General features: G+C 37.6%; 1 protein-coding gene across 5 annotated transcripts in view; it reads right to left on the reverse strand.

Annotated features, from left to right (window-relative positions):
* RPS6KA6 (ribosomal protein S6 kinase A6) overlaps nucleotides 1-22233 on the reverse strand; it is a 195448-nt gene that overhangs the window by 20824 nt on the left and 152391 nt on the right. For all 5 annotated transcript variants that reach the window (XM_049107593.1, XM_049107594.1, XM_025431853.3 and 2 more), the window contains 2 exons: nucleotides 15859-16020; nucleotides 1079-1155 (listed from right to left, as the gene is read on the reverse strand). In XM_049107593.1, the coding sequence (XP_048963550.1) occupies nucleotides 1079-1155; nucleotides 15859-16020 (239 nt within the window). The remainder of the gene's footprint in view (nucleotides 1-1078; nucleotides 1156-15858; nucleotides 16021-22233) is intronic.

Raw genomic sequence — 22233 nt, forward strand, 5'->3', positions numbered from 1 at the left:
AGTAAATATTTGAAAGCAGCAATCTAGAAAGGGTATCCCATGGTTTGAAAACAATAGGGCTAACTGCAGTTCATATGCAAACTTTACTCTTAGCTTTAGTACTTCCTGTGCTCTAGAACTAAATATTTGGCATAAGTATATAATATATCTAAAAGTAGTAAAATATGCTGATATATGTAATTACCACCAAGTCCATAAATAATTCAGAATCACATTATTCATAACAGGGATGCCTGGGTGGTTCAACGGTTCAGTGTCTCTCTTTGGTTCAGGGTGTGATCCCAGGGTTTCAGGATCAAGTCCTGCATTGTGCTCTCTATGAGGAACCTGCTTCTCCCTCTGCCTATATCTCTGCCTCTCTCTCTCTCTCTGTCTCTCATGAATAAATAAATAAAATCTTTGAAAAAGAAACAATATTCATAACATATTTATAATGTTCCTATTATGTCAAGTATATTTAAATTACACTAAATGCCTTCTTTAAAAAGTCAGACTTAAGTATATAAGTATATTATAATTCTTCAAATTCTATTCTTTATAATAGACTGCTAAACCTTTTTCTAGAGCCATAAATCTTTATTCCTAAATAAATGTGCTACTCATTATTAAAACAGCACTTATATTATTTGTAAATTACCAACATTAACATAATCCAATTATTACATTTTTTAGTATTTATCTTTTTTCTGGAAGGCTGCTGTGTATGTTTCCATAGTTTAGTATTCTGTTACTATTTATATTTTTTGTAAAGCTCAGTCTTACTTAATCTCTATCACCAGGAGAGCCAGAATTCAAATACTTAATGCATGGAATATAAAATACCAAAATAAAAATATATGCTTTATTTTTAAATGTTTTATTTCGAATTGAAAATTCTTTTAATTATAAATCTGAATAGTGCCTCATCAAACACCTTACTTTGTTTTCACTTTCTATAAATAAATAATAGCTAATATTTTAAAATGTTGGTAGCATTTTACTCAAGGCTATTTTTACCTGTCCATTTCTTTCCAGATAAAAGTAGATAGATGAAATTCAAATTATGATGTATATTATTTTAAATATATAAGCTTCTTACCCAGCCAGCATTGTATAAAAAATGACACCCAGGCTCCAAATATCACAAGCAGCATCATAGCCCTGTTGCATGAGAACCTGAGAAAGAAATATTCATTATCTGATATTATTCAGTAGAAACTCAGTTTTCTCAACCAAAAGATAGTTGTTGTATTTCCAATAATCTCACAAATATTAACAATGTAAAAGCTTAGATCATTTAACTCTTTTCAATAATAGATTACTGTAATGTTAAAGGCAAAGTCTTTTGCAATTAGCAAGCACTGAATAAATGGCTATTAATAGGGTGACTGAGTCAGATGGGTCATTAAAAAAAAAAACAACTTTGAAGATTGAAGATATGATCTCTGACTCCAATGAGTTTTCACTCCTTCTCTTAGAAAAACCAGACACACACATCAAAATTTAAGATTAATATTGTACTACACAGAATACTGTCTTTTCATCTTGATGCTGACTCTATAAGGTAGGTATTATTTCTAATTTTGAAGATGAGGAAGCTAAGGTAAATGTAAGTTATCCAATATCACAAAATTAGTAAGTAGTATAGTAGGTATTCTTACTCTAGAGCTTGTGCTTTTAATATCTATGATAACTACTTCCTTAACATGCAAAAGATTGTAAGACAATATATACTTTAATGAAAGCAAGATGAACTTATATTTTACATCCAAGCCTTATATGTTTTGGAAAGAGTAGTATATTTCTGGATGACAAAAACCTATTTGATACATTCTGAAGGTTTCATTAATTTTTCATGTAGTAATTGATGTGGCTGTTTCATGTCTTGGAGCTAGTGATGATAATATCAAATAATATGTTTATCACATATTCATGTGAGTTTCCTCATGAAATTAATAGAGTTTGTTGAAAAATAAATTGCAAGAACAAATACTGTATAAATGTCTATACTACTTAAAGCAATCTACACACTTAATGCAATCTCTTAATGCAATCAAGCAAAACACCACCAGCATTTTTCATAAAGCTAGAACAAACCATCCTAAAATTTGTATAGAATCCTAAAAGATCCCAAATAGCCAAAGCCATCATAAAAATAAAAGCAAAGCTGGAGGCATCATAGTTCCAGACATCAAGTGATATTACAAGGCTGTAGTGATGAATATGGTACTGGCAAAAACAAGACACAAAGTTCAATAGAACAGAATAGAAAACCCAGAAATGAACCCACAACTATATGGTCAATTAATCTCTGACAAAGCAGGAAAGAATATTCAATGAAAAAAGAGTGTCTTTAACAAATTGTGTTGGGATAACAGGACAGTAACATTCAAGAGAATGAAACTGGATCACTTTCTAATACTATACACAATGATACACAAAATGGATTAAAGACCAAAAAATGGATTAAAGATTTAAATGTGAGACAGGAAACCATAAAAATCCTAAAAGACAACTGAGGCAGTAACCTCTTTGATACTGGCCAAAACAACTTCTCTCTAGATATGTCTCCTGAAGCAAGGGAAACAAAAGCAAAAATAAACTGTAGGGACTACATTAAAAAGCCCAAAAACAAACAAAAACCAAAACAAAACCAAAACTTCTGCACAGCAAAGGAAACAATCAACAAAACTAAAAGGCAACCTATGGAATGGGAGAAGATATTCACAAATGACCTATCAGATAAGGGGGTCCCATCCAAAATATATAAAGAACTGAAGAATCTCAACACCCCAAAACCAAAAAATCCAGTTAAGAAATAGGCAGAAAACATGAATAGATATTTTTCTTTTTTTAAAAAAAAATTTTAATTTATGATAGTCACACACACACACACAGAGAGAGAGAGAGAGAGAGAGAGAGAGAGAGAGAGGCAGAGACATAGGCAGAGGGAGAAGCAGGCTCCATGCACCGGGAGCCCGACGTGGGATTCGATCCCGGGTCTCCAGGATCGCGCCCTGGGCCAAAGGCAGGCGCTAAACCGCTGTGCCACCCAGGGATCCTGATATTTTTCTAAAGAAGACATACAGATGGATAACAGATGCATGAGAAGATGCTCAGCATCACTGATCATCAAGAAAATATATATAAAAACTGCAATATCACCTCATACCTGTCAGAATGGCTAAAATCAACAACACAGAAAATAACAGGTGTTGATGTAGATGTGGAGAAAGGGGAGTCCTCCTGCACTGTTGGTGGGAGTGCAACTGCACTGTTGGTGGGAATGCAACCGAGTGCAGCCACTCTGGAAACAGTATGGAGTTCCTCAGAAAGTTAAAAATAGAACTACACTATGATCCAGTAGTTGCACTGGGTATTTACACAAAGAATACAAAAATACTAATTCAAAGGAATACATGCATCCTGATCTTTACAGTAGCATTATCAACAGCCAAATTATGGAAACATTCCATGTTCTCATCAACTGATGAATGGATAAAGAAGTTATGGTATATAGACACAATGGAATATTACTCAGCTATAAAAAGAATGAAATCTTGCCATTTGCAATGACATGGCTAGAACTGGAGAGTATTATGTTAAGCAAAATAAGTCAGTCCGAGAAAGATGAATAACATGTGATTTCACTCATATGTGGAATTTAAGAAACAAAACAAAGGAGCAAAATGTGAAAAAGGAGATAAAGAGGCACAATAAGCAACAGACTCAAGTATAGAGAATAAACTGATGGTTACTAGAGGGGAGATGAGTGGCAGAATGGGTTAAATAGTTGATGGGGATTAAGGAGTGTACTTTTTTTTAATAATAAATTTATTTTCTATTGGTGTTCAATTTGCCAACATACAGAATAACACCCAGTGCTCATCCCGTCAAGTGCCTCCCACAGTGCCTGTCACCCATTCACCCCCACCCCCCGCCCTCCTCCCCTTCCACCACCCCTAGTTCGTTTCCCAGAGTTAGGAGTCTTTATGTTCTATCTCCCTCTCTGATATTTCCTACCCATTTCTTCTCCCTTCCCTTCTATTCCCTTTCACTATTATTTATATTCTAAGGAGTGTACTTTTGATGAGCACTGGGTGCTCAAAGTATTCTGAAAATACAAAAGTTATATGGATATACTGAATCACTATATTGTACACCTGAAATTAATATTACACTGTATGTTAAATAACTGGAATTTATTTATTTTTTAAATAACTGGAATTTAAATAAAAACTTAAAACTTAAAAATAAACCCACTGCTAAAATTTTTAGGCATAAAAAGAATGAAAATATTATAATACATTAACAGTAGGAATTACATAACAAGCAGCATGGACATTTCATTTATAAAAGGCTAAAAATACTAATGTTTGGCTTTAACAATTACTAGACGTGAATAACGAGTACCTACTTGACATAAAATTCAAGATATAATTTTCCTAGTTGAAGTGTACTATAAGAACAAACGAGTACAAACCTGAAAAGCTAATATCAAAATACTTATATAACTGGTTTATGTAAATAACAGTAGGGACCACAAAGGCTCTAATAAAAAATGAGGTATAGCTCAACAATTCACATCAAACAAATTCCACCCAATTTATTTTAGGTTTCTTTAAGTCAGGATCATTTTTAGACTTCAGGAGACAAAAAATATTAGTAGATAAATATCATGTGTTTGCTTTTATAAAGAATAAAGTATTTCTGGAGATATATTAATTTTTGCAACACAGGTATAAGAAAAGGACATCCATGAAGTAAACCTTAGGAGGTTGATCAAATTGATGCATATCAAAAAGTGAACAAATATTTCTTCCTTACTAATAAACAAAAATTGTATTAATTAGAATATCTCTTAGCAGGGAGCCTGATTGGCTCAGTTAGTTGAGCATCCGACTCTTGGTTTCAGCTCAGGTCATGATCTCAGGGTCATGGGATTGAGCCCCACATTGGGCTTCCACTCAGTGTAGAGTCTGCTTGTCCGTCTCCCTCTACCCCTCCCTGTCCTCCTGTCAAATACATAAAATCTTTTTAAAAAAGAATATCTCTTAGCAAATAAGGACGCTATTTACTGTGATGAAATAGTGAATTTACACCCCCATAAGTGCTATTACTTATTCAAGTATCTTTTTTTTTTTTTTTTTTTTTTCTTATTCAAGTATCTGCATGGATACTAGAATCTTTGTGATTCTAATTTAAAAGATAATGCGTTCCATATACTTTATCACAATTTTTGAAAAGGTTTGAAACTTTAGAAACAAATCTTACCCAGAACTTCTGTATTTCATTCATAAAAATTACAGATATTAATTTATTGCTAGCAGAGGCTTTAGCACTGCTAATAAAACCTTTTAGAGTATTCTGAAATCAGAGATCCCTGGGTGGCTCAGTGGTTTAGTGCCTGCCTTCAGCCCAGGGCTTGATCCTGGAGTCCCGGGATCAAGTCCCATGTCGGGCTCTCTGCATGGAGCCTACTTCTCCCTCTGCCTGTGTCCTTGCCTCTCTCTCTCTATCTTTCTTTCTCTCATGAATAAATAAATAATTAAAAAAACACCAAAGTATTCTGAAAAATACAAATACTACCCAAACATATTTGAAGCACTAGTTATGGAGAAGTGGTCTCCAGGTACCCACTTGAAAACCTTCACAGCTAAAGGGAGAAGGGTTAAAATGGTAGGATAGTAAGGGGATCCCATGCTTGCCTCATCTCATTAAAAGAGCTAGATAAATCTCAAATTGATTATTTTGAACATCCTAGGAATCAATGAGAGGACTGACAGAACAAATTGCACAACTACAGGGAGAAAAGAGGCCATGTCATGGATGCTGGGAAATACAGAGACGTGATTTGGGGAAGAAAAGAATCACGGGAGCTGCAGAATGGAGGGAGCCCTGGTGATAGAGAAGAGAGAGAAAGAAAGAAAGAAAGAGTGAGGAATGCACAGGGGATTGTACAAGAAGAACACTTCCTGAAAACCACTGACTGGGAAAACAAGAGGAGCTGAGATTGTACAGGGAGAGACAGTTACCCTTTATGGAGTGCATTTGGAAGAAATGGCACTGCCCTTCAGGGGTAAAAGAGTTGGCAGGTGCCATTGCACTGCCTTGCTCATTAGCATAAGAGCCAAGACACCTGCTGAGGTCAGCTAACCTAGACACCAGCATTTGCTGTTTTGTAAATTCTAAGCCCCTGTATACTTGTATGACTGCCCTTCTGAGACAATCCAGCACCAGACACTCTTCTGAGGATCAGTGTGGTTCAAGGCCATGCTGGGTTCCTATCATTGGAGTCTTGAAAACCAGCTGGTATGTGGATAAAACACAGGAGCACTGTACCACCAGGTGGGCAGACAGGTCAGAGAAAGAGGGAAAGCAGGGATATGAGGGATGCCTAGGACACACAAGGAGAGACTGTTAATTCTTCTGTGAGGGTGAACTGAACAGCTATGGGTGAAAACATCCCTCTTCAGAGGACAAGAGTACTAACTGATATCATCTCCCTCCCAACCATCAGCATAGTTGGGATTCAGTGAGCAGCATAGCAATCACAGTAGATGCATGAACTAATTACACTGAGCCCTGTCTTCCATGTGCTCTACAGGTGCTTTTTCACAAGAGCAAGTATTCCTGAGAACCAAAGTAGGAGTAGGCCCCTACCCTAGAAGATCAATACAACACCCCCTCCCAAGTACATACCAAACTGACTGACCATAAAGTATTGCAAACCTTCAGATCTAGTGGAAATGGGATCTGTCCTCTTTAAACATGCAAAATAAAGCATACTTACTTAAAACTCACCACACCTTGGACAAGTTCTAAACACTCTCCATGGAAGGTAAGGTGAAACTATGCAGAGGACAGACCTGGAGAAAAGAATAGCCAAAACAATAGCAGAGTACACACAGCATAAACCAGAAATGCTTCCTGAAGCACCAGGCCCTGAACAGTATAGGATCTCTTCTTAATATAGCCATTACTCTCAGGAGCAGGAAAAATAATAGGCTTTCCTAAGACACAGAAGACAAAATGCCAAGATGGAGGAATTCATGTGAAAATAAAGAATAAGAAAAGGTCATAGCCAAGGAACTAATTGGCGGATATATTAGTAATATGTCTGAGCCATATTTTAAAACAAGAATCACAAAGAAACTCGGTGGGCTTGAGAGGAGCATAGAAGACATCAGGCAGTCCATTACTACAGAGATAAAAGACCTAAAATCTAGCCCAACCAATATAATAAATACTGTATAACTGAGATGTGAAACGACTAGATATAAAGACCACAAGCAGGAAATAAGGATGAAGAGAGAAAATTGTGGAAAATACTGAAGTTGAAAAGAAGAAGGAAAGAAAAATATTGTATCAGAAATACAGACTTAGGGAACTCAGCAACTATATGAAGCATAATAACATTCATACCATAGGCATCCCAGAAGAAGAAGAAGAGAGGGTAAAAAGGGAAAGAAGATTTATTTGAGGAAATCATAGCTGAAAACTTCCTTAATCTGGGGAAGGAAACAGACATCCAAATCCAGGAATTAAGAGAATACTCATCAAGATCAACAAAATAAAAAAGCCAACATCAAGATATATCATAGTTAAATTTGCAAAATATAGGGATAAAGGTAAATACTAAAAGGAGCAAGGGAAAAAAAAAAGGAGCAAGGCAAAAGAGGTCCCTAAATTACAAAGAAAGCAAAATGAGGTTAGCAACAGATCTTGCCACAGAAATGGGGCATGATATCTACAATGTGTTGAATGGGAAAACTATGCATCCAAGAATACTTTATGGGGGCAAGATGGCGGAAGAGTAGGGCCCCCAAGTCACCTGTCCCCACCAAAGTACCTAAATAACTTTCAAATCATCCTGAAAACCTACGAATTCGGTCTGGGAATTAAAGAGAGAACAGCTGGAATGCTACAGTGAGGAGAATTCACGCTTCTATCAAGGTAGGAAGACGGAAAAAAAAAGAAATAAAAAAGCATCCAAAGGGGAGGAGCCCCTGCGAGGAGCCGAGCTAAGGCCCTGCAGCCAGTGCCCCTAGGACAGGAAAGCCCAGTCCCAGAGAAGCAGGAGCTTTACAAATCTTCCTGGACAGAAAAGCACACGCAAGGAGGTCGGGCAGGATCCCAGAAGGGGCAGGGATGCCCTCAGACTCCCAGGGGAACTAATAGAGGAACTGGGCCCCGGGGGAGAGCGCACCACACACCGTGGGCTGAGCTCCCTAAAGGGCTGCAGAGTGCCCAGCCGGGCCTCGAGAGCAGCTCAGGCCGCGGCTCAGGCAGGGGCTCCGTGTGGAGGGGGCTATGCGGCCCAGGAGCGCATTCCAGCGGTGCAGGCCCTGGAGCCAAGGGCGATGGGGGACACAGCCCAAGATCTGGTGCTCCCCCCGGGAAAGGCGGAAGCTGAGAGGACACAGGGCAGCAAGGGCGCTTCTACCACTGGGCAGCCCCAAGCTGTGCAGATCCATGCCCCCACGCCCCAGAGCATCCAGGCCCCTGCAGACTGGGAGCTGTGGTAGTTACTGTGGGAGCTGACTCCAGAGCTGGAGAGCTAGCCACCACCACTGTTGTTCCCCTTCCTAATGTCACCTTGTACTTGGGAATGAGCAGGGGCCTGAAAAAATAAACAGCTCCCACTGAGCTATGCACATGGCAGCGGAGGGGCAGCTCCCCCAGGTGCACACACCTGAGAATCAGCATAGCAGGCCGCTCCCCCAGAAGACCAACTGGAAGGACAGGGGAAAAGCAAGTTATTGACCAAGCAATGCTACAAAGTTCCAGGGGAAGTCGAGGGATTTACAGTATATAAAATGAGAGGATACTCCCCCCTTGTTTTTTGTTTTCTGTTTCCTTCCCCGCCCCTTTTTATCCTCTTTTTTTTCTCTTTATTCCGGTACAACTTGTTTTTGGCCACTCTGCACTGAGCAAAATGACTAGAAGGAAAAACTCACCATAAAAGAAAGAATCAGAAACAGTACTCTCTCCCGCAAAATTACAAAATTTGGATTACACTTCAATGTCAGAAAACCAATGCAGAACAATTATAAACCTACTGGTGGCTCTAGAAAAAAGCATAAAGGATTCAAGAGACTTCATGACTGCAGAATTTAGATCTAATCAGGCAGAAATTAAAAATGAATTAAATAAGATGCAAGAGAAACTGGAGGACCTAACGATGAGGGTTAACGAGGTAGAAGAACGAACGAGTGACACAGAAGACAAGTTGATGGCAAGGAAGGAAGCTGGAGAAAAAAGAGAAAAACAATTAAAACATCATGAGAATAGGTTAAGGGAAATGAATGACAGCCTCAGAAGGAAAAAATCTATGTTTAATTGGGGTTCCGAAGGACACTGAAAGAGACAGAAGTCCAGAAAGTATAGTAAAACAAATGATAGCTGAGAACTTCTCCAACTTGGGAGGGAAACAGGCATTCAGATTCAGGAGACAGAGAGATCCCCCCTAAAATCAATAAAAACCTCTCAACATGTCAATATTTCATAGTGAAACTTGCAAATTCCAAAGATAAAGAGAAGATCCTTAAAGCAGTAAGAGACATGAAATCCCTAAGCTTTATGGGGAGAAGTACTAGGTTAACAGCAGACCTCTCCATGGAGACCTGGCAGGCCAAAAAGTGCTGGCAGGATATATTCAGGGTCCTAAATGAGATGAACTTGCAGCCAAGAATACTTTATACAGCAAGGCTCTCATTCAGAATACCAGGAGAGATTAAGAGCTTCCAAGATAGGCAGAAACTGAAAAAATAAGTGACCACCAAACGAGCTCTGCAAGAAATATTAAGTGGGGGGAGTCTGTAAAAGAAAGAGGAAGTCCAAGAAAACAATCCACAAAAACGGGGACTGAATGGGTATCATGATGACACTAAATTCATATCTTTCAAGAGTAACTCTGAATGTGAATGGGCTTAATGACCACATCAAAAGGCACAGGGTTTCAGACTGGATAAAAAAGCAAGACCCATCTATTTGCTGTCTACAAGAGACTCATTTTAGATGTAAGGACACTTACAGCCTGAAAAAAAAAGGTTGGGGAACCATTTACCAATCAAATGGCCCTCAAAACAAAGCAGGGGTAGCCATTCTTATATCAGATAAACTAAAGTTTATCCCAAAGACTGTAGTAAGAGATGAAGAGGGACAGAATATCATACTTCAAGGATCTATCCAACAAGAGGACCTAACAATCATCAATATTTATGCCTCTATTGTGCGAGCTGCCAAGTAAATAAATCAAGTAATAACCAAAGTTAAAACACATTAGATAAAAATACACTTATACTGAGAGACTTGAACACAGCATTTTCTATAGACGACAGATCTTCTAAGCAAAACATCGGCAAAGAAACCAGAGCTTTAAATGATACACTGGACCTGATGGATTTCACAGACATTTACAGAACTCTACATCCCAATGCAACTGAATACACATTCTTCTCAAGTGCACATGGAACTTTCTCCAGAATAGACCACATAATGGGTCACAAAGCAGGTCTTAACCAACACCAAAAGGTTGGGATCGTCCCCTGCATATTTTCAGAATGTAATGCTTTGAAACAAGAACTCTATCACAAGAAGAAGTTTGGAAGGATTTCAAACACATCCTGCTAAAAGGTGAAAGGGTCAACCAGGAAATTAGGAAAGAATTAAAAAAATTCATGGAAACTAATGAGAATGAAGATACAACCATTCAAAATCCTTGGGATACAGCAAAAGCAGTCCTGAGGGGGAAATACATCGCAATACAAGCATCCATTCAAAAACTGGAAAGAACTCAAATACAAAAGATAAAACTTGCACCTAAAGGAGCTGGAGAAAAAACAGGAAATAGATTCTAAAACCAGTAGAAGAAGAAAGTCAATAAAGATTCCAGCAGAACTCAATGAAATAGAGACCAGAAGAACTGTGGAACAGATTAACAAAACCAAGAGTTGGTTCTTTGAAAGAATTAATATGATAGATAAACCATTAGCCAGCCTTATTAAAAAGAAGAGAGAAAAGACTCAAATTAATAAAATCATGAATAAGAAAGGAGAGATCACCAGCAATAACAAGGAAAAAGAAAATATTTTAAAAACTTATTAGAAGCAGCTACATACCAATAAATTAGGCAATCTAGAAGAAATGAACACATTTCTGGAAAGCCACAAACTACCAAAACTGGAACAGGAAGAAATAGAAAACTTGAAGAGGCCGATAACCAGGGAAGAAATTGAAGCAGTCATTCAAAACCTCCCAAGACACAAAAGTCCAGGGCCAGATGGCTTACCAGGGGAATTCTATCAAAGGTTTAAAGAAGAAACCATATTCTACTAAAGCTGTTCGGAAAGATAGGAAGAGATGGAGTCCTTCCAAACTCATTCTATGAGGCCAGCATCACACTAATTCCAAAACCAGACATAGCCCCATAGCCCCACCAAAAAGGAGAATTATAGAACAATATCCCTGATTAACACAGATGCAAACATTCTCAATAAGATACTGGCCTATGGGATCCAACAATTCAGTATGAAGATGGTTCACCATGACCAAGTGGGATTTATCCCCGGGATGCAAGACTGGTTCAACACTCGTAAAGCAATCTATGTGATTGATCATATCAGCAAGAGAAAAACAAGAGCCATATGATCCTCTCAATAGATGCAGAGAAAGCATTTGACAAAATACAGCATCCATTCCTGATCAACAGTCTTCAGAGTGTAGGGATAGAAGGAACATTCCTCAGCATCTTCAAAGCCATCTACGAAAAGACCACAGGAAATATCATTCTCATTGGGGAAACACTGGGAGCCTTTCCCTTAAGATCAGGAACAAGACATGGATATCCACTCTCACTACTGCTATTCAACATAGTACTAGAAGTGCTCACCTCAGCAATCAGGCAAGAAAAAGAAATAAAAAGCATTCAAATTGGAAAAGAAGTCAAACTCTCCCTCTTTGCAGATGACATGATACTGTTCATAGAGAACCCAAAAGACTCCACCCCAAGATTGCTAGAACTCATACAGCAATTTGGCAGTGTGGCAAGATACAAAATAAATGCCCAGAATTCAGTGGCATTTCTATACACTAACAATGAGCCTGAAGAAAGAGAAATTAAGGAGTCAATCCCATTTACAATTGCACCCAAAAGCATAAGATACCTAGGAACAAACCTAACCAAAGAGGTAAAGGATCTATACCCTAAAAACTACAGAACACTTCTGAAAGAAATCGAGGAAGACACAAATAGATGGAAAAGTATTCCATGCTCATGAATTGGAAGAAGTAATATCATGAAATTGTCAATGCTACCCAGGGCAATTTACATATTTAATGCAATCCCTATCAAAATACCATGGACTTTCTTCAGATAGTTGGAACAAATTATTTTAAAATTTGTGTGGAATCAGAAAAGACCCTGAATAGCCAGGGGAATTTTAAAAAAGAAAACCATATCTGGGGGCATCACAATGCCAGATTTCTGGTTGTACTACAAAGCTATGGTCATTAAGACAGTGTGGTACTGGCACAAAAACAGACACATATGTCAATGGAACAGAATAGAGAATCCAGATTGGACCCTCAACTTTATGGTCAACTAATATTCCACAAAGCAGGAAAGACTATCCAATGGAAAAAGGATAGTCTCTTCAATAAATGGTGCTGGGAAAATTGGACAGCCACATGCAGAAGAATGAAACTAGACCATTCTCTTATACCATACACAATGATAAACTCAAAATGGATGAAAGATCTAAATGTGAGACAAGATTCCATCAAAATCCTAGAGAAGAACACGGGCAACACCCTTTTTGAACTTGGCCACAGCAATGTCTTGCAAGATACATCCATGAAGGCTAGAGAAACAAAAGCAAAAATGAATTACTGGGACTTCATCAAGATCAAAACCTTCTGTACAGCGAAAGAAACAGTCAACAAAACTAAAAGTCAACCTACAGAATGGGAGAAGATATTTGCAAATGACCTATCCAATAAAGGGCTAGTATCCAAGATCTATAAAGGACTTACTAAACTCAGCAGCAAAAAACAAACAATCCAATCATGAAATGGGCCAAAGACACGATCAGAAATTTTACGTTGGAAGACACAGACATGGACAATACGCACACGAGAAAATGCTCTGCATCACTGGCCATCAGGGAAATACAAATCAAAACTACAATGAGATACCACCTCACACCAGTGAGAATGGGGAAAATTAACAAGACAAGAATCAAAAAATGTTGGAGAGGATGTGGAGAATGGGGAACCCTCTTTCACTTTCAGTGGGAATGTGAACTGGTGCTGTCACTCTGGAAAAGTGTGTGGAGGTTCCTGAAAGAGTTAAAAATAGATCTGCCCTATGACCCAGCAATTGCAGTGCTGGGATTTACGCCAAAGATACAGATGCAGTGAAACGCCGGGACACCTGCACCCCGATGTTTATAGCAGCAATGTCCACAATAGCCAAACTGTGGAAGGAGCCTTGGTCCATCGAGAGATGAATGGATAAAGAAGATGTGGTCTATGTATACAATGGAATATTACTCAGCCATTAGTAACAATAAATATCCACAATTTGCCTCGACTTTGAGGGACCTGGATGGTATTGATGCTGAGTAAAATAAGTCAATTGGAAAAGGAGAAACATTATATGGTCTCATTCATTTGGGGAATATAAAAATTAGTGAAAGGGCATAAATGGAAAGGAGAGTAAATGAGTGAAAATATCAGTGAGGGTGACAAAACATGAGAGACACCTAACTCTGGGAAATGAACAAGGGGTAGTGGAAGGGGAGGTGGGCGTGGGATTGGGTGACTGGGTGATGGGCAGTGAGTGAGTCACTTGGCAGGATGAGTCCTGGGTGTTATGCTATATGTTGGCAAATTGAACTCCAATGATAAAAAAATTTTAAAAGGCCCATATTTGACTCATCACGGTAATAAAAAATCCTTAAAAATGTAGAATAATGTGTATGTCCCATCTCTACATGCAGATGTTCCACCAGCTGCTGACATTTTCCCCGTTCTTTTCAAAGGGAAGCCTGAACTGATTCACTAACAGATGGATTGAAGAGACAATGAAAATTTTTAAAAGTTTTCCTTCCTGGCAAACCAGGGAGAGAGAGTGTGTATATATGTGTTTTGGAGAAAAAAAAAAAACATCACAACCACACACAAAAAGGTTTTTGCAATTAATGAAGCTTCTTTGTGAAAACTTGCTTCAAATTCTATAGTCTAAACAAAGACTGGATGACTATAATGAAAAAATCTTACAGGGAATGATAGAAACTGCTGAGACTCTGGAACGTGTCCCTCAGTTTAAAATATCCATTTCCCTTTTTTAAAATATTTGTGTATGTGGAAAAACTAATTTGAACTAATTAATGTGAGTACAAGGATACCTAATGCTAATGAATGAGATTTTTGGATAATTTTTAAATGGATGTGCAAAATGAAATGCTTTCAAACTTCTCCTCTTCAGCAAAGGATCAGTGAACAGGAAAGAACTCAGTTTTCAAGATCAAATCCAAAATGGGTCAAGTGAAATTTTGGAAAAGAAAGACTTTCTGTATGATAATATATCATGGAATTCCTTTCTCTGTCCTTTTCGAATGCATATAAATATTTTTAATGGCTAAATAAACCTCTAGACAGTCTCAAAACTCTGGAATACTTCCACAAGGAGGTGAGATCCTTCTCTTTGAAATGTAATCACCAAGGAAAGTAATGCTGTATCTCCTGATTTCCGGGGAGGAGATGGGCATAATTTCAGCTGCCACTTGACTCCAAATTGCAAAATCTACTTTATTTATTGAATGGATTGTGTCCATATAGTTATATAAAAGAGTGAGATTTCTTTTTGGTCTCTTGAACAAATTGCTTATCCATGAATGTGTCATTTTGGTTTAATGCTTATTCAATAATAAAATTGTTTATCTTTTAAAAAATAAAAAATAAAATTTATTTTAGAGTGAGAGAGAAATGGGCAAGGCAGAAGAGAGGGAGAGAGTCTTAAGCAGACTCCGTGTTGAGCAGGATCCTGACATGGGGCTCTATGCCACAACCCTGAGATCATGACCCCAGCTAAAGCCGAGAGTTGATCACCCAACCGACTATGCCAACCAAGTGCCCCCAATTCAGTTTTTGTCAAATATACTTTCACTGCTGTGGGGATTGCTACTGTCAAAGCTCCCACCCCCAGTATTAGAACTGACTGTTGGAGCTTGAAAATGTGAAGCTTATACCCCTTAACCTCTCCAGACTCACCTTTCCTACTCTTCCCTGTAAGATATACATATGAATGTTATTTGCCAAGAAAAAACCCTCCGCTTATAAAGATCCCTGTGAAGCTGTTTTCTCCAGGAATTATATCTTAAAGATAATCAGGGGTGGCATTGCCCTTATATGTTATGTATAATGTTAAATAACATAAATTACCTCTTGCTCAGCATAAACCAAAATATCTGAAAATCTATCCCGGCTTTATTACTATATGAATGCTGGGTCTTGAATAAGTCATTTAAGTACTTTTAGCATCAATTTCTTCATTTAGAATATTTAATATGTTGAAGATGGGGTTATCTCTATTCTTCATCCCAGCTCTAAAAAGGTATGACTCTGATGCTATTATATAACCCTACAGAAAAGAGTAGTCTGATGATTATACATTCAGGCTGTTTCCAGATGCAAGTTACTAGTCTGAATATTTACATTAGGGGTTATCAGAATTCACTGACTTAAAGAGCTTTATAGTTGGGAAAGGATAAGATAACTCAGCTTTTACCTATCAATTGTAACATATCCAAGACATCATATATATTCAGCTAAAGGAAAATAACAGAAAGCCAATATTAAGATTTTAAAGAATACCTCAGGTGCTACAAAGTTTGCAGTGTAGCATGGAGTTAAGAGAAGTCCATTTTCTCCTCGAAGTTGTTTTGCAAACCCAAAATCACAGATTCTAATGGAGTCTGCATTGGCTGATTCATCCATATATAAGATATTACTAGGTTTAAGATCACGGTGAACAACCTTAAACACAAAAGAAAAAAATAAATTTCTATAGTGAACTAAACATCTATGAAATAAAACATTTTAAGTTAAAATAACTCCAGGAGAAGGAACTTTCTAAATCATAAAATTTTAAAAATGACACTTTCTCCAACCTTGATAGCCTTGACAGCCTGAAGCATACAGAAGAAATGATCTCTGTCCAATAAATGTCCCAGTTTCCATCCAAGCCATCAATTTTTTAAATCATTTCCACTCTCAGAATATCAAAACTTAATTCTCAGTTCCATTTCTGGAAATAATGGACTAAGACCCTACTCAACACTCTCCGCTCCACAGTAAACAGCTCTAAAATTTGCATACAATTAAAAAATCAACTACCTGAAGGTACTGGAGAATAAAGAGAGGCAGACTGACTCTAATGGGAAGTATGCACTTTGTTGAAGGAAAGAACATAGGGAGCTATAAGTACGTTTCCTATATCTGTGGCTCTTAGCCTAGGGTTAAGTGCAATTCCTATGTCACACAGAGATGGTGAAAACACATATGGGAAAGCCCACAGTCTTTCTGGTTGGGAGGAATGGAAAAGAGATGCTAGGAAACAGTGAATGCTTGGGAGGAAGTCTGTAAGGAATAGAGCTACAACTGACCCTTGAATCACAAATGTATAGAAGAGGCTCAATGTAAATCATACAAAGACAAAAGATACAAAAACCAGAGCTGCTGCTCAAAAAGGAGAGTTTCCAGTGCAAACCCTGACCTGAAAATTATCCACCAAAACAAAACAATCATTGAAGAAAAAATAACAATACAAAAAACTTCCATAATTTAATATTCAAATGTGCAGTATATAATCCGAAATTATCTGATATACAAAGAACTGAGAAAATGGAACAAAGTTTCAAGAAAAGAGAAAATAAAGCAATCTCAACCCCATGATGAACCGCATTGGACCTAACAGACAAGGATTTTAAAATGGTTATTATTACAAGTGATGAAGGTGCTAATTAATGTCATGGTGGTAATCATATTGCAATACATAAATGTACCAAATCAACACGTTATACATCTTAAACTTACATAACGTTGCATGCCAATTATATCTCAATGAAAAGGTATGATTCAAAATTCATAAAACAAATAAATATAAAATAAATATTAAAAATAAAGTGGCTATTATAACTATATTAATGAAGTAAAACACAGCCATGTTTTCAATGCATGAAACTCTCAGAAAAAGGACCCTTGGATGGCTCAGTGGTTGAGCAGCTGCCGTCAGCTCGGGTCCTGATCCCAGGTCTGGGGATTGAGTCCCAAATCGGGCCCCCTTACAGGGAGCCCACTTTTCCTTCTGTCTATGTCTCTGCTTCCCTCTCTGTGTCTCTCATGAATAAATAAATAAAATCTTTAGGAAAAAAAAGAAACTCTCAGAAGAAAAACAAAAACAATTAAAACCAAATGAAATGCTAGAAATGGAAAATATTCTGAATTTCTCTATGTGATGATTTTCCTACTAATATTATCTACTTCATGTATCTTTGATCAGCACTTTACTACACTAAACGTTTTTAAAAGACAAGGACCAAGTCTTACTCATGCTTGAATCTGCAACACTTTTTACAATGCCTGGCATGTAGAAATGCTCAATATGTCATTGGTTTATTTAATTGATGTAAGAATCTGAAGGTTTCTAAAATAATAAAAAATAGTTATTTAACTTTTCTCAAAAATCCTGATCACCCTTTATTTTATAGTGTTGATGAAGACAATCAAGGATTAAACTATAGTAGAATTATTCCTTTAGCACTATGTAGTTTATATTTCAAAATATTGAAAATATTCTCTCTTAAACCACACAATAAGTACTGGCTTATTTTTCTTAATTTTAAGAAGGGCCTCTATTGAATTTTCACTGTGCTAATTCTGAATTGTCCATTTTTTAACTGTTTATACTTAAGTGAGTACATATATACTATTACAACTTATTCAAATTTAAAATTTTAAATTATTTGTGACTGTTTCCTTGTATAGCTGTATATAATAAAATTGACCTTTTTTCATAATTCATTTGCTTTCTTTATGAAGATATTGGAAGCAAAATAACAGGCCTGCTCATCCACCACAAATTTTAATATATTAATATTTCAAATGTTTAGAATCCAAATTTGTTACTGTATTTTGAAGAGGGGTTGGCAAGGTCAAGATATATAGTCCTCTGGACATATTTTCAAAGAAGACATAGATGGCCAACAGGCACATGTAAAGATGTTCAGTATCACTCATCATCAAGAAAATGCAAATCAACACAATGAGGTATCACCTTAAAACTACCAGAATGGTAGTGGTGAGTCCAACATAATGTATAGAGTTGTTGAATCACTGTTGTACACATGAAAATAATGTAACATTGAATGACACCTAAACCCCCCAAAAGATACAGAGTTCTTTTACTGCCAGAAATTTATATATAAGATACAGCATAATTTGAATAATACAACATTTCCCTGGACACTTCTTTTGACTATTTAAGTTTGATTAAGGTTAATAATTTCAAAGTCAAGGTTAGATACAATTAAATTCAAACCATTTTTTTTAAATTAATATGCTTTTAAATCAGGGAAACAGGCAGAGTGAAGAGAATAAAGTATTACCCAATTTCCAATATCTAAACTTTTAATATATTATGAGTTTTATTAGAATATTCTTTATAGAAATATATGTTACAGCATGGCTGGGAACAGCTGAGGCAGCGGCTCAGGCGGCAGCTCCACACAGAGGAGACTACCTGGACCTGGGAACGAGATTCCAGCAGCACAGGCCCCGGAGCACAAGGCACCGGGGACACAGCCCAGGATTCGGCGCTCCCCTTGGGACAAGTGGAGGCCAGGAGGACACACGACAGTGAGGACGCTCCTGCTGCCCCTGCTCCAGGAGCATCCAGTTCCCTGTGAACTGGGAGACTGCGGTAGTTACCGCTGGAGCTGACTCCAGAGCTGGAGAGCTGGCCACAGCCACTGTTGTTCCTCCTCCTGGTGTCACCTTGTGCCTGGGACTGAGTAGGGCCACCAGAGAGCAGGGGCCTCACAGGATAAACAGCTAGCATTGAACTGTACACCTGGCAGAATCATCACAGCAGGCCTCTCCCCCAATAGACCAGCTGGAAGGACAGGGAAGAGCAAGTTCTTGACGAAGCAGCACTGGAAAGCTACAGGGAAAGTGGAGGGACTTACAGTATACAGAATCAGAGGCTACCCCTCTTGTTTTTTGTTTGTTTCTCCCCTTTTTTTCTTCCCTTTTTCCTTCCTTTTTCCAGTAAAACTTGTTTTTAGCCACTCTGCACCAAGCAAAATGAAGAGAAGAAAGAATCCACCCAAAACAATCAGAAACAGTACTATCTCCCACAGAATTACAGAATTTGGATCACAATTCAATGTCAGAAAGCCAATTCAGAAGAACAATTGTAAACCTACTGGTGGCTCTGGACAAAAGCATAAAGGATTCAAGAGACTTCATGACTGCAAAATTTAGATCTAATCAGGTGGAAATTAAAAATTAATTAAATGAAATGCCATCCAAACTGGAGGTCCTAATGATGAGGCTTAAAAAGGTAGAAGATCGAGTGAGTGACATGGAAGCCAGGTTGATGGCAAGGAAGGAAGCTGAGGAAAAAAAGAAAAAAACAATTAAAAGGTCATGAGGAAAGGTTAAGGGAAGTAAAGACAGCCTCAGAAGGAAAACTCTAATTGGGGTTCCAAAGGGTGCCAAAAGGGACAGAGGGCCAGAAAGTGTATTTGAACGAATTATAGCTAAGAACTTCCCTAACTTGGGAAGGGGAACAGGCATTCAGATCCAGGAGATAGAGAGATCCCCCCTAAAATCAATAAAAACCGCTCAACACCCTGATATTTCATAGTGAAACTTGCAAATTCCAAAGAAAAAGAGAAGATCCTTAAAGCAGCAAGAGACAAGAGATCCCTAAAATTTATGGGAAGAAGTATTAGGTTAACAGCAGACCTCTCCACGGAGACCTGGCAGACCAAAAAGGGCTGGCAGGATATATTCAAGGTCCTAAATGAAAAAAACATGCAGCCAAGAATACTCTATCCAGCAAGGCTCTCATTCAGAATACAAGGAGAGATAAAGAGCTTCCAAGATAGGCAGAAACTGAAAAAATATGTGACCACCAAACGAGCTCTGCAATAAATATTAGGGGGAAGTCTGTAAAAGAAAGAGGAAGTCCAAGGACACAACCACAAAAACAGGGACTCAATGGGTATCACGATGACACTAAATTCATATCTTTCAATAGTAACTCTGAATGTAAATGGGCTTAATGACCCCATCAAAAGGGGCAGGGTTTCAGACTGGATAAAAAAGCAAGACCCATTTATTTGCTGTCTACAAGAGACTCATTTTAGATGTAAGGACACCTACAGCCTGAAAATAAAAGGTTGGGTAACTATTTACCATTCAAATGGTCCTCAAAAGAAAGCAGGGGTAGTCATCCTTATATCCGATAATTTAAACTTTATCCCAAAGACTGTAGTAAGAGATGAAGAGGGACACTATATCATACTTAAAGGATCTATCCAACAAGAGGACCTAACAATAATCAATATTTATGCGAGCTGTCAAGTAAATCAATCAATTAATAACCAAAGTTAAAACACACTTAGATAATAATACACTTATACTAGGAGACTTGAACACAGCGCTTTCTGCAATGGACAGATCTTCTAAGTACAACATCTCCAAAGAAACCAGAGCTTTAAAGGATACACTGGACCAGATAGATTTCACACATATTTATAGAACTTTATATCCCAACGCAACTGAATACACATTCTTCTCAAGTGCACATGGAACTTTCTCCAGAATAGACCACAATAGACCTGCTTCACAAAGCAGGTCTTAACTGATACCAAAAGACTGGGATTGTCCCCTGCATATTTTCAGACTGTAATGCTTTGAAACTAGAACTAAATCAAAAGAAGAAATTTGCAAGGTTTTTAAACATGTGGAGGTTAAAGACCGTCCTGCTAAAAGGTGAAAGGGTCAACCAAGAAATTTGAGAAGAATTAAAAAGATTCATGAAACTAATAAGAATGAAGATATAACCGTTCAAAATATTTGGGATACAGCAAAAACAGTCCTGAGGGGGAAATACATCGCAATACAAGCATCCATCCAAAAACTGGAAAGAACTCAAATACAAAAGATAAAACTTGCACCTAAGGGAGCTAGAGAAAAAAACAGCAAATAGATCCTAAAGCCAGCAGAAGAAGAGCATTAATAAAGATTCGAGCAAAACAAAATGAAATAGAGACCAGAAGAACTGTGGAACAGATTAACAAAACCAGGAGTTGGTTCTTTAAAAGAATTAATAAGATAGATAAACCTTTAGCCAACCTTATTAAAACCAAAAGTGAAAAGACTCAAATTAATAAAATCACAAATGAAAAAGGAGAGATCACCATGAATACCAAGGAAATACATACGATTTTAAAAACATATTATGAAAAAAAAATAAATAAATAAAAAATAAAAAAATAATAAAAAAAACATATTATGAGCAGGTATATGCCACTAAATTAGTGGAAATGGGTGCATTTCTGGAAAACCACAAATTATGAAAAATGGAACTGGAAGAAATAGAAAACCTGAACAGGCCAATAACCAGGGAGGAAATTGAAGCAGTCATCCAAAACCTCCCAAGACACAAAAGTCCAAGGCCAGATGGCTTCCCGGGGGAATTCTATCAAACATTTAAAGAAGAAACAATACCTATTATAGTAAAGCTGTTCCAAAAGGTAGAAAGAGATGGAATACTTCCAACTCATTCTATGAGGCCAGCATCACCCTAATTCCAAAACCAAACAAAGACCCCACCAGAAAGGAGAATTATAGACCAATATCACTGATGAACACAGATGCAATAATTCTCAACAAGATACTAGCCTATGGGATCCAACAATTCATTATGAAGATGATTCACTATGACCAAGTGGGATTTATCCCCGGGATGCAAGGCTGGTTCAACACTCGTAAAGCAATCAATGTGATTCATCATATCAGCAAGAGAAAAAACAAGAACCAAATGATCCTCTCAATAGATGCAGAGAAAGCATTTGACAAAATACAGCATCCATTCCTGATCAACACTCTTCAGAGTGTAGGGATAGAGGGAACATTTCTCAGCATCCAAAAAGCCATCTATGAAAAGCCCACAGCAAA

Source organism: Canis lupus, chromosome X (assembly GCF_003254725.2).
Source record: "Canis lupus dingo isolate Sandy chromosome X, ASM325472v2, whole genome shotgun sequence".
NCBI classification, from domain to species: Eukaryota; Metazoa; Chordata; class Mammalia; order Carnivora; family Canidae; genus Canis; species Canis lupus.